This window comes from Sminthopsis crassicaudata, chromosome 1 (genome assembly GCF_048593235.1).
Source record: "Sminthopsis crassicaudata isolate SCR6 chromosome 1, ASM4859323v1, whole genome shotgun sequence".
Classification (NCBI taxonomy): domain Eukaryota; kingdom Metazoa; phylum Chordata; class Mammalia; order Dasyuromorphia; family Dasyuridae; genus Sminthopsis; species Sminthopsis crassicaudata.
The window spans coordinates 233,268,012-233,281,370 of NC_133617.1; the positions used below are offsets into that span (position 1 = coordinate 233,268,012).

The 13,359-nt window shown below is 36.0% G+C and overlaps 1 protein-coding gene across 7 annotated transcripts in view; it reads left to right on the forward strand.

The window, feature by feature from the left end:
• The window catches only part of GREB1L (GREB1 like retinoic acid receptor coactivator), a 286,115-nt gene that overhangs the window by 228,013 nt on the left and 44,743 nt on the right, over nucleotides 1-13,359 (forward strand). For all 7 annotated transcript variants that reach the window (XM_074276314.1, XM_074276303.1, XM_074276331.1 and 4 more), the window contains 3 exons: nucleotides 1,021-1,218; nucleotides 10,399-10,579; nucleotides 12,362-12,554. In XM_074276314.1, coding sequence (XP_074132415.1) covers nucleotides 1,021-1,218; nucleotides 10,399-10,579; nucleotides 12,362-12,554 — 572 coding nt within the window. The remainder of the gene's footprint in view (nucleotides 1-1,020; nucleotides 1,219-10,398; nucleotides 10,580-12,361; nucleotides 12,555-13,359) is intronic.

The following is a 13,359-nucleotide window of genomic DNA, read 5'->3' on the forward strand; positions in this document are numbered from 1 at the left end:
CCTTATTAGCATCTTTCCTATTCCCAGTGTAAAAAATGCTGGATGGATAATTAAAGAGAGACAAATTTTTAAATTGATGTACAGCTACTCCTCTGTAATAGTTAGTATGGAGAGTGTCCATCAGTCAACAAACATTTATTAAGTGCTTGTATCAAACACTATGCTAAGTACTAGGGATACAAAAATATCCCTCTCCCCCTCAAAAGAAGTCTCACCCTTGAGGTGCATGCCTTCTAATGAGGGGAGAGAACATTTAAATAATTAGATTCACAGTCATTCAATAAACATTTATTCAGCACCTACTATGCTTCAGGCACTGTGTTAAGTCCTGAGGATACAGAGAAAGAAAAGATGATTCCTTCTCTCAGGGAGCTCAAAGATAAACTGGGAAGGGAACTGCCCCAATTTTCTAAAAGGTATTAGAACAGGCAAGCATCAGGGAAAGGGGGTAGGCTGCTTCAGATAGTGATAATCTATTGTTCTATAACAAATGAGAGACTGACTGATTCTAGAAAATCCTGCAAAGATTTACATGAGCTGATGATGAATGAAGCAAGCAGAATCAGGAAAACAGATACACAGGAACAATGAGATTGTGTGATGATCAACTATGATAGATTTGGTTCTTCTCAGCATTTCAGTTATCCAAGGCAGTTGAAATAAATTTTGGATGGAAAACACCATCTGCATCCAGAGATAGCACTATAAAGACTGAATGTGGATCAATGCATATTTTTTCATCTGTTTTTCCTTCTGTTTTGTTTTTCTTGTGTTTTTTCCTTGTGTTCTGATTTTTCCCTCCCAACATGACTCATGGAAATATGTAAAAAATGATCGTACTATATAACCCAAAATTTTTTAAATAAAGTTTTAAAGAAGAAAGCATTAATTTTAGAAAAATGGAACACTTTTCCTTCTACTCTGTAAGTGTGATAGGCTCTATGGCATGTGGGATGCTTTGCTAACTGCCACTATCAAGGCAAATTAATCTTGTTTTATGGCTTTTTTGTTTCATTTTAGATATAGATAATGACACCTTCCAAATTTATCAACCACAGCTCACAGTTGCCAGAAAACTCTTATCTCAGGTGTGTGCCATAGCAGACAGCGGCAATCAAAGTTTGGACTTGGGTCACTTCAGCAAGGTGGATTTTATCATTATGGTCCCACGTTCAGAAGTTCTAGTCCAACAAACTCTTCAACGAATTCGACAATCAGGTAAGTTGGAAGCATATAAAGAGAACCCCCAGCATAAATACAGACTTAAATAAAAGCCTTTTTTCCCTCTTTTTTTAATTCAAATGCTCATAGACCAATTGCATTATTGTGCTGATGGTGACAGTACTTGGAATTTTTAAGTCTTTTTCCATCAAAGGACTGTCATTATTTTCCTTCTAAACACCTGTATGCCAGTTACAGAGAAGCTTATTTATTGGGAATTAAACATGGCAATTAACCTGAGTTAACCAGCATGAATGGGATATTTGGTATTTTATTGAACTGGACCTTCCCACTACCACTAGGTAATTGAGAGATAACTTAAATTATATAGCTAAACTTTTGAGCCAAGGACACCCCGACAGAGAATAGAAAGTTCTCTGCCACCAGAATTTCTAGAAAAATCTGTTTAGATTAATTAAATAATTTGTCTTAGAAATATAGTGCTGTACCAACCCCAAAACCTCCCCAAATTGATTCACTCTGAAAGAGGCTTTAACTAAAAAAGAAAGATAAAAGTTGCCTCTTGTACCTTTGGTCAAACAAAATAAATCCAAAGGGGAAGAAAATATTATTTTTCACAATGCTTTGTCTAGGTAGAAGCAGAAAACTTCAAAAATCTAAGAGAATTAGAGATATTTAAAAAATAAACATTGTTCCCAAAAATGTTAGAAAATAGAAGTGCTTCTGAGAAAAAGAGAACATTGGAAAAGTACTTGTGAAAATAATCAAGTTTTGGGGGCAGCTAGATGGCGCAGTGGATAGAGCACCAGCCCTGAAGTCAGGAGGACCTGAGTTCAAATTTGACCTCAGACTCTTAACAATTCCTAGCTGTGAGTCACTGGGCAAGTCACTTAACCCCAATTGTCTCAGGAAAAAAAAAAAGAAAAGAAAATAATCAAGTTTTAAGACAGCATGAAAAGAAGAGTGAATGTGAAGTTGTTTCTGGTTTTCTTAGTTGCAAAATAAATGTAGCTACAGGCAGAATTGAACAAAACTGAAGGTTCTATAGTTTGAAAAACACAAAGTAAAAAACTTAAGTCATTCTTAGAAAATTGCAAATAAAAAAGTGTTAGGATTACAAGGTGAGAACTCAGGTTGTCTGGACAGTGACAAGGTGAAAATTCAGGTTGTCTGGACAATTACAAGGTGAGAACTCAGGTTGACTTGACAGTTCTCTGGCTCAGACCTTTGGTTCAGGCCTTTAAAGGGAGTTTACACCTTAGGAATTCTAAGAGGAGCAAGTTCATTGATGAAAGTATTTCCCCATGCCCCATTGAGTTCTCACATGCCTATTCTCTGGGAGGATAAAAGAAGGGCAGCATTGTGTCTGAGAGAATCGACTATGGGATAAAGTTTTGACACCAGGCAGGCTGAAAGGAGTCTGATTTGAGAAAGGACAAGAGTTGGAGGAGATTCAGAGCTCCCAAGAAACCTGCACACAGAGGAAAAGATTTTACAGATCTCCCAGAGAAGGATTATAATTGAGCAGATGACCAGACCCTCACAATTCAAGAACATTACAAATTGGCGCCCAACGTGGGGCACCAATATGTAATGTGCTGTCATCTCCAGAAACTGCCCATCCCTCTCTGGTCTAGAGGAGAGACTACTTCTTTCTCCAGAGAGCCGCCTTAAGTCTGGCCCAGACAAGACTCCCAATCTCTTGAGTGCCACCCTCTTTTATCCTCCCAGAGAATGGACGTGGGATAATGCAAGGGCTTCTGGGAAAAATTACTTCAACCAATAAACTTGCTCCTTCTAAGCATGCAAGCTTCTCCCCAGGAGTTCACAAGTATAACTCCGAGTAAAGGCCGGAACCAGAGAATTGTTAAGGACTGACAGCACTTAGTAAGAACCTAACAAAAAAGTAAATAAAAATGAATAAAAATGGAAACTCATATTAAATGTTAGAATTTTAGAGTCGAACACAATTTTAATAATCCTTTTTCTAGCCCCCTTATTTGACAGATGTAAATATGAAAATGAAAGGGCTTGTCCCAAGTAGTTAATGACAAAGCTGGAACCCAAACATTGGACCTCCATCTTTCAGGCTAATATGCTTTCTAAGACACTGAGTAGTTTGAAGGAAGGTTCATCAGTTTAATCCCTCAACAAGCATTTATTTATTGTATGCTGAGAACAAAAAAATCAATAATGAAACAGCCCCTCTTCTCAAAGAGCTTTTGCTGACAGAGGAGATCACTGAAATGCCTATCAAACACATATAAAAACTATACTAAATAAATACAAGATAATTGAGAGGTGGGGGAGGTACTATCTGGGAGGATTAAGAAAGACATGATTTATGAGGCGGGCTTTGGGCTGAGCTTTGGAAGATGTTAAAAATTCTTAAAGAGAGCAATCTAGATATGAGTCTGGGCAAAGACAGACAAGTGAAATGTCATGCGTAGAGATGGTTTGGTAGGTATCAAGTAATTAAAGGGGAATAATGTATAACAAGCCTAGAAAGATAGACTGGAACCAAGTTGTCAAAATAGAACCAATACCAGATTTGCATTTGATTCTAGAGGCAATGGGGAGCCACTGGGGTTCATTAAGTAACTGAGTGACTTGGTCAGATATGTGTTTAGGAATTTCAGTTTGGCAACTATATGGAGGATGAATTAGGAAGGGGAGACACCTGAGGCAGAGAAGCCAATGAGGAAGCTATGGAGGAGTGATGAGGTGCCTGGAAGTCAGAGGTCATTTCATCCAATTACTATCTAAAATGTGAATATTGTCTGCCGTATACTTAACAGCTGTCATCCATCCTTCATTTGGAGATCTCCGATAATAGGGAAAAACAACACATTCCATTTTTTTTTTTTGATATCTCTCTTTGCTTTGAATTTCTTTCCTTTAGGTTAGTTCATCAGTATAACTTAAAGATAGTGCTCTTTCAGCTCTCATTTTCTGCTATATGTAAGTTACAGACCACTCTAAACTTGTAAGGAAAGAGGGAGAAGAAGGGAGAGAAAGACAGAGGCAGAGAATGGACAAGAACACATAGGAAACCCCCTCTTCTAACGCAAGTTGGGACCTTCACTGTAATTTATATTCCTGGAGATGTGATTGGAACAATGAGACATCAAGTGACTTGATGAATATATGTCCAAAGTAGGACTTGAAACACACACACATTTTCCTGGTTTCAAGGCCAGTTTTCCATGGTCTGGGCCATACTATAAAGCTTTTAGAGAAAAAAGAACAACTGAGAATTGCTTTGAATAAATCCACCTGAAAAATGAATTCCTGTTTTGAGAACCAAGGAGTCCAGAAATCAACATTTGGATTCCAGCACTGGAACTTGCTAATTGGACAGGTAGTTCACTGAAACTGTCTAAGCCTTAGTTCCTCTTCCCCCCACACAGAAAAATTTAGAATAATATACCACCTATTTTCACAGATTTATGAAGAAATTTATTTTGTAAATAATAAAATACTTTATAGCAATTGTTATTAAAATTATAGTTTTCAGACAACAAATAACCTGTATATATATAAAATGCATATATGTGTATATATATATATATGAATATATATATATTTAGCAAAACTTCTGTTTGATGAGAAAAAATAACAAAGAATTTGGGCATCAAATCAACCAAGCAATCAATAAGCATTTATCTTAGGCTCTGGTGATTAAAAAGGAAAAAGTAAAATAATATTTAATAGAAAACACATTTATACTTATAAATATATAAAGAATATGAAAAAAATGAATGTAATAAATATTTTGTGCATAGAGCCCAAAAGAATTAATTCATACAGTTACATTTATTACTATGTAGACCAGGCACTAAGGTAAGTACATAGGAAAGAGAGAAACAAAGTATTTTTGTCCCCTATGCATGCATAACATACCTTTTTCTACCAAGTGGGAGCTAGAAAGATATGTAGATAATGTAGCATGCTTCAATTTACATTTGTGTTTGGGCTTCCTTAGTAATCCTAAGGGGGTGCAGCCAGAGTACTGGGCCTAGAGTCAAATCTTCCAGAGTTCAAATTTAGCCTCAGATACTTACTAGCTGGACAAGTCACTTAACCCTCTGCCTCAGTTTCCTCATCTGTAAAATGAGCTGGAGAAGGAAATGGCAAACCATTCCATTGTCTTTGCTAGAAAAATCCCAAATGGAGCTACAACAATGTCCTGTGGGCAGATGGTAGAAGCTTTTGTATCCCCTTAAAAGATTAGGAAAATGAAATTCAGGAAGGTTGCAAGTGGTTGGGGGATAAGGGTTGACCCCACTCCTTCTTGATTCAGTGAAAATAGAGAAAGGAAGCTATAGGACTAATACCCCAAGAAAGAGTATTTTCGTATGAACACATCCAAGTGTAGGCAATGGTCTCCTCTGGTCGGGGTGCAGAAAAGAATTATTTAATCTCTGACATGGAGATAAAATGTGGGGAAGCAGAAGGATGGCTACAAGATTTGTAAGTGCCCCAGGCCTCCAAATATATCAGCAGATTCCTTCATTTTGCAGATCAAAGATCTGCTTTTAAAAATTTCTTACTCACTCTCAGCACATCTCTCCAAACATTCCTGACTCCAAATATTCTATACTTAAAATGAGTGTGCACTAATCATTTTAAGGTTTCCTTTTACCTTTAAGCCCTTGAAAGATCAGAAAATTGTTGATAAATCTAAAACTTCATAAAATCAAGCAAATATTTGGATTCACAGGGAAGACAGCTAAAATCTAGATTGCTTTTTATTTACCATGACATATAACATGTAAGAAGTGTTTTTGAGGAAGAGAGGGAAGATTTAAAAACTCTTGTGTATATATGCCTTTAAAAAAATCACACCTTACAAGTCCAAACATATTTTATGCAGATAAACATGAAATCTTGAAATAAACCCGAGAAAGATTGGATTGATCTTTTTCACACATGGACATCATAGAACTCCCCAATCCATATCAATTTTCCTTGAGTTGCAGATGGAGGGAATGATTTGAAACTCTTACCATATTTATAACTGATTAGCTCCTTCTAGTGATGGACAGTGGATGATTTTACCCCTCTGATTCTGTTCATCTACTTTTGTTCTTTCTTGGGTTTATTCCAGTCAAGTTTCAGAGGCAGAGAAGAATTGAAGTTGCTATTTTGTGTCATTTAAGGACAAAGAATTCTTTTTTTCTTGCCCTTCCAGTAAAATTAAAGCCTTTTCCACATTACTTCCATTTTAATTTAAAGCAAAAAATTGGCTCTTGTGGCTAGATCATTTCTTATTGTAATATGTATGGGTATCTGAACAATTTTCTTTTATAACTTGATTTAGGGTGCAGGATGAGATGGATGACTTTGGTTCCTTTAGCACAAAGTCCTTTCTCTATAGCATGAAATGTTATAATTCAGCAAACATCTATTGAGTCAGTAGTCGCAATAGTGTATATAGGACAGTGTATATAGGATACTTAGGAAATAAGCACAGAAATGACAGCCTTATTCCTTAAGGAAATCACATTTTACTGATGGAGTTAGGAGATGCAGTATACAGACAAGTCAGTATAAGGGCATTTCAGGAGAGTGCATAATAATAGGGAGATGGCACCAAGTTGGGGTTGGATCAGTAAGAGCTTCTTGTAGGAGGTAATTACCTGAGCTTAGCAGAAAAAAAAAGTTGGGATTCTAAAAGACAGAAGCAGGAATGGATTACCTTCCAGGCAAAAGTGCCAAAATGGGAAAAGGAAAACTGAATTTAAGTAGACAAGGAAATGGAAAGATCAAGTCAAAGTTTTTTGTGAAGATAAAGGAGACCTGGACATGTAGATAGGCTTCAGCAGAAAAGGAACCAATAGATGAAGACATGGAAGAGGAAGGGAAGAAGGTGATCAGAATTCAATTTCAGTAAACATTTACTCAATAATAAGCACCTTCTGTATGCAGAGTATTGTGTTAGGAGTAAGAGGTAGGGATAGAAGGAGAATGAAAAGTTTATACAAGATATAGTCTTTGCCATCACAGAATTCATGTTGAGATTGATAGTAGATATTCATATGTTCTTTATAATCATTTTCTTCTTTATTTTTACAACCTTGTGAAATAGACTTTGTATATATTACCTCTATCTTTTAGATATATTATACAGACACATGTATACATAATGCAGTATATATTACCTCTACTTAATAGATATACATTTATATATGTATATATATATATAATACAGCACGTATTACTTGTTTTATAGATGTACTTGTTTTATAGATGTACGTACACATATATGTATATATGATATACTATATGTTACCTCTGTTTTATATATTATACATAGATATATGTAATACAGTATATATTACTTCTGTTTTACAGATGAGAAAACTGAACTTCAAAAAAATGAATAATAGCAATAGTGATAATAACAAAAACTAGCATTTGTGTAGAGTTTTAAAATTTACTAAATAGCTTCCAAAAGTTCTATGAGCCACCCAGATCTTTTAGTATGCAGTGAGGACTCAGTGCTTTTAACAGTTATATTCCACAGCTTCATGTCAAAGGGTTGAAACTGAGAACTTTTGAGATGCTTCTATCCAGATACACTGAGGGTCTCTCACTTAAAGTATCTTGTGTCTTAGCTTCTGCATCTGTGGAATGGTGATCATTAAGCCAGTAGCCCCTGATTGGCAAGGTTATTATGAGCAGAGCTGTAACTAGGGCAGGGTGAACAAGATCTTGTCCAGGGTGCTAACATTTAGAAAGTCAACTTCTCCCTCATGTTAGATGTCTAGTTTGCCATCCAGCCACAACCATGTGTTGTGGTTCTCCACAGGCAAACCCTTATTCCATTACCTTGCATATCTTCCCCCCTTCCTGCTTGGAATTGCAAGGCCTGAGACCGCCTTTCCTGATGACACTGCACTTGACCAGAATGAATTGTCTTCTGCAACCTTCCCCTAACTGCAGCAGAATAAAAAACTGGCCCAGGCAACAGAATTCCTAGTTATGGTTCTGATTGTGAGGATCAAATGATATTCTTTATAAGATGTTTTAGAAAACTTAAATGTAATATAGATATCATATATACATATATATTTTTATATATGCATGTATGTGTGTATATATATATGTGTGTATATCTATACATATATGTGTGTGTATACACACACACATACATATATAGTTAGGAAGGTAATGAACTATTTTTTCTTATGAAGTACAGTAGGGGTAAAAATGATACAGACTTTATGAAAATTGAAGACCAGGAATCAAATTTTTCTTTTTAATTTTTTCATAAGGATAGCTTTAATTTATAATTTCAAAGATCTGTTTATATATAGCTGCAGAAACCAGAAGAAAACTTCCCCAGCTCCACCTTCCCCTTCAGATTTACTCACTTAGATTCCAGGTTAATTTTCACTGGGTTGGCCCTACTTGCCAGAAGTATGATAAGAGTTAAAAGGAATTCACTTACTCCAACCTACATATCAAGTAGGCTTGAGGAATTAGGAATTTCTTGCTGAAGGATCATAAGTTGGTCCAAAGAAAGACTTTGACCAGAGGAGGCATTTTCTGTTCTAGGCAAGGGTAGTTATTATCCTAAGTAACAAAGGAACTAAAAGATGTGCTGATTAGTCCTAGATATATGTATTTTTTTTGCAGGGACAAAATCTCCAAAGAGATAACATTCCCTTTAAGTAAGATCTCCTAACAGCTGAAGGTAGCTTCAGTAGATAGTAGCTGCTTAGGCTAGAGACTAGGTCTTGATAAAAGCTCACATTTACATAGTGCTTTTAAATTTTTTGTTCAATTGTAACCCTATTTGATGTTTTCTTGACCAAAAATACTTGAGTATCCTTCTCCATCTCATTTTACAGATGAGGAAACTGAGTGAAGTGACTTGCCCAGAGTCATATAGTTAATAAGTGTTGGAGGCCAATTTGGAACTCAGAAAGATGAGATTTCCTAACTCCAAGTCCAAATCTCTATCCTTACAGTGCCTTATAAATCTTTCAATCTCTCAATTATTTATTAGTTCTATCAATTCTCTCAATCATTTCAAATCAACACTCATTTCTTAAGTGCCAATGATATATCAGGCACTGAGCTTTCAAGCACCAAGAATAAAGCAATTCCTGCTTACAAGGATTTTATATTCTAATGGGAGAAATAACAATTACTTATGTTAATACACAGAACATAAGTATAAGGTGAATAAAGACAAATATGTCCTGTTAACTAACATCGTGTTAACCCTATTTTCCAGATGAGAAAGTTAAAATCCAAGAATGTTAAGTGGCTTACAAAGTATGTGTGAAGATTCGAAATCAGATCTTCTTGACTCTGTCCCCCCTGATAATATTAGCACTTTGGCCAGAGAAAAGCTTAGTAATATATGGCAGGCAGCAGCTGTTTCAGTAGTTACATTTTACAGTGGATAGAGTACTAGATTTTGACTTGAATTCAAATTCAATCTCAGACACTAATTGTGTGACCCTAGGCAAGTCACTTAAACTCTGCCTCAGCTTCCTTATTGTGAGACTCAAATTAGAAATTTGTGAAGAACTTACACAGTGCCTGACACACAGGAGGCACTTAATAAATACTTATGCCCTTTCCATTCTCCTTCTCTCTCTGTGTGGAGAAACAGTAAATGGAAGTTTCAAGGGGTAGAGAAGAACTAGCAATCCTTCTTCCGTCTTCCTATAGCTACCCCCAAGTTCTGTTTAATCATCTAATTTCTGCTAGATTCAGAGGAGGTTTGTTCTGGAGGAGCTACAGCTCCAAGCAAGATTTTCCCTTGCAGACTTCAGTGACTATTAGCAGCAATAATCCCCTTCATGGGAAACAGCTTTTAATGAGACATATTTTCAGTTTACATATTTTCAGCTGCTTTTACAAACCCTTCAAAGCTTCAAAACCACTTTGCCAACTGCAGGAGGGGATTGTGGCACAGGAGGGGATGGAAGTTGAACAGAGGAATGAAAATCATATATTTGCTCTTCAAATTTGAGATGGGAAATATGCACAAAGGGAATTTTGTTTTGTTTTGTTTTGTTTTGTTTTGTTTTTACTAAATCCAGGAACTTGTTAATAATAAGGCTTATTTTAACACTGCTCCACAGATTAGGAATCACTGTTTAAAGTTGTTTGTTTTTTCATCTAATGTACTTTCTTTATATTTATCCATACAAATAAAAAAAGTTATATGTGTTTTTTTTTCTCTTTGGACAGGTGTTCTTGTAGACTTGGGTCTAGAAGAAAATGGAATGGCTTATCAGAGAGCAGAAAAATACGTTGTTCGGCTAGACAATGATATTCAAGCCAAGTTTGAAGTTTTTATGAGAAGGGTCAAACAAAATCCATACACACTCTTTGTCTTGGTTCATGACAACTCTCATGTGGAGCTGACAAGGTGATTGTTTCAGAGTGAGCCAGTAAAAAGCTACTTCTCGGGCAGGGGTCACTGGTCAAAAGGTGGCAATTAAGAAAACCCAGGATTTTAACCTCTGGTATCTCCTCATATACATTTGTTCTTTACCTTAATGACAATTTTTAAAATTCCTTTAATTACCAAGGCAGTGATTCAGCAAGTACTTATTAAATACCTACTATGTGCCAGGCTCTGTACTAAATGCCAAGGACATAAAAAAGCAAAAATAGCCCTGGCCTTTGAGAGTTCAGCCTCCTTCTAATGGGGGAGACAACATACAATTCACTAGATACATGCAAGATAGGTATAGAGAATATCAAAGCTCAACTCAAGGGGAAGCACAAACTCCTTAAGGTACTTGGGAAAAAAGACTCTTGTAGAATGTAGAAATTGAGCTAAATTTTGTAGGAAGCTAGGAAAACTAAAAGAGAGGAAAAGAAAGGAAGGGAACAAGCATTTATTAACCATATATTTTATGTCAGGCACAGTGGTAAATGCTTTACAAATATTATTTAAAGAGGTGAAGGTGGAGCATACAGCTCATGGAGAACAACCTTCTTTGATAGATAGATAGATATAAAGACAGATACATAGATAGTCAGCAGAGTTAAGAGGAATGAGTCAGAAATTTTTATTCACAGTAATATTACTTAAAGTAAGTGTTCTTAAGGTTTATGGTTCCCTTCTCAGAAGAATGTTTTAGATACATAAAATATGTATGATGCAAAGAAAACCAATTATATTGAAAATCAGTTATAAAAATTTTAAAAAACAAATTCACATACATATTCAGATTAAGAATCCCTCTTTAAAGCATCATAGAACTCAAAAGTTCTTTCTCAGGGGTGAAAAATAGGGAGTTTTTAGGAGAAGTATTGGAAAGGAAAATTGACAAAACTCTCTTCTTTTCATAAGCTTTCCCTCTCCTACCTTATCATTTATAATTTTTATTTTCAGTTTTGAATTCACTCCTCAGCTCCCCCTCTCTTCCCAAAAAAACCAAAACCCATTATAAATATTTGTAAACATATATATGCATATGTGTGTACATATGTGTATGCATATGTGTCAGGAGGACCAGAGTTCAAATCTGGCCTCAGACACTTAACATGTCCTGGCTGTATGACCCTGGGCAAGTCACTTCACTCCAATTGGCTCAGCAACAACAACAACCAAAAAAAAAAAGAAGAAGAAGAAGAAGAAGAAGAAGAATATACATTGCAGAGAAAATGGTCAGGAGAATTTCCCAAACTGGTATCTTATACATTTATATCAGAGGAAGATTTCGAAGGATCCCTGAAATTTACATAAATGTCCAAGCTAAATTTGTGGTGTTTTCAATTTTGCTTCAAATTTAAAATGTTGTCACCTAAAATTGTATTATTCTGGAAACCAGTATAGTAACTTCCCCCTTTCTTCTCTTCATTTTCTCCTTCTTCTTCCTTCTCCTTCTGGCAAGGGCCAACCCTGCCTTTCTCTTCCACTTTCACCATGTCCCTCCTCCTCCTCCTCCTCCTCCTCCTCCTCCTCCTCCTCCTCCTTCTTCTTCTTCTTCTTCTTCTTCTTCTTCTTCTTCTCCTCTCTCTCTCTCTCTCTCTCTCTCTCTCTCTCTCTCTCCCCCTCCTTTTTGTCTATTTCTGCATTTAATTTAATTAAGGAAGATATGTAAAATACTGATTTTAACACTAATTTTATTAATTATGTAGTATTTATTAATTTTTAATCTATATAAGATGTTAATTGTACCTTTGCTGATTTTCACAGTGTCATCTCAGGTTCTCTGTCACATGGGGAGCCAAGTCATGGATTGGCTGATAGAGTTATTAATTGCCGAGAAGTCCTCGAAGCTTTCAACCTCCTTGTGCTTCAGGTTAGCTCTTTCCCATATGCCCTGCAAACACAACAGTCCAGAATAAGCTCTGCCAATGAAGTGCACTGGATTCCATTAGATGGTGTGGTAAGTTTGCTTTCATTTGTCCAAGATAAGTTATCTTTCTAGACATGACCTTCTTCTAGAAGCTTGAAAGATGTTATAATAATGACCATTGTTTTTGAATGAAACATTTTAAAAGAAAATCAGAGTATGAATGTATCCTTGGCCAAGGATCCCTTGTTCTTAATAATAAATGCCATTTATATAGTATTTTAAAGTTGCAAAGTTCTAACCACTATAGTCCCTTTTTATCCCTGGAAGATACTGTCTCCATTTTACAGAGGAAGAAATTAGGATAGAAAGAAATTAAGTGACATTGTCCAAGGACGCATAATTAGTGTTTCTGGCTGGATTTGAATTCGTTTTTCTGACTGGCTTCAGTGCTTTTATCCACCAGAAGAAGCCCTAGCCAGATTGATAATGCTCAAAAAGTTTAGCATATGATCTATTGAGAGGTAGTATCTGTTTCCCAAAGATCAGTCTATCAAGTCACAGAGACTATATCTCATTAGATTGTAAGCTCCTTGACAGCAGGAACTGTCTTTGGCCCTTTTTTTGTATCATCATATTTGACATAATGCCTAGCCTAGGTGCTTAATAAATGTATATTGACTCACTGACATAGCAGCACGTACCCAAGAAGCGAGCAACTTGGTGACAACTTGGTGATATTTCTTTCTTTCTTTCTTTTTTTTTTTACTATAGATTTTTATTTACAAGATATATGCATGGGTAATTTTACAGCACTGACAATTGCCAAGCCTTTTGTTCCAATTTTTCTCCTCCTTCCCTCCGCCCTCCTCCTCCAGATGGCAGGTTGATCAATACA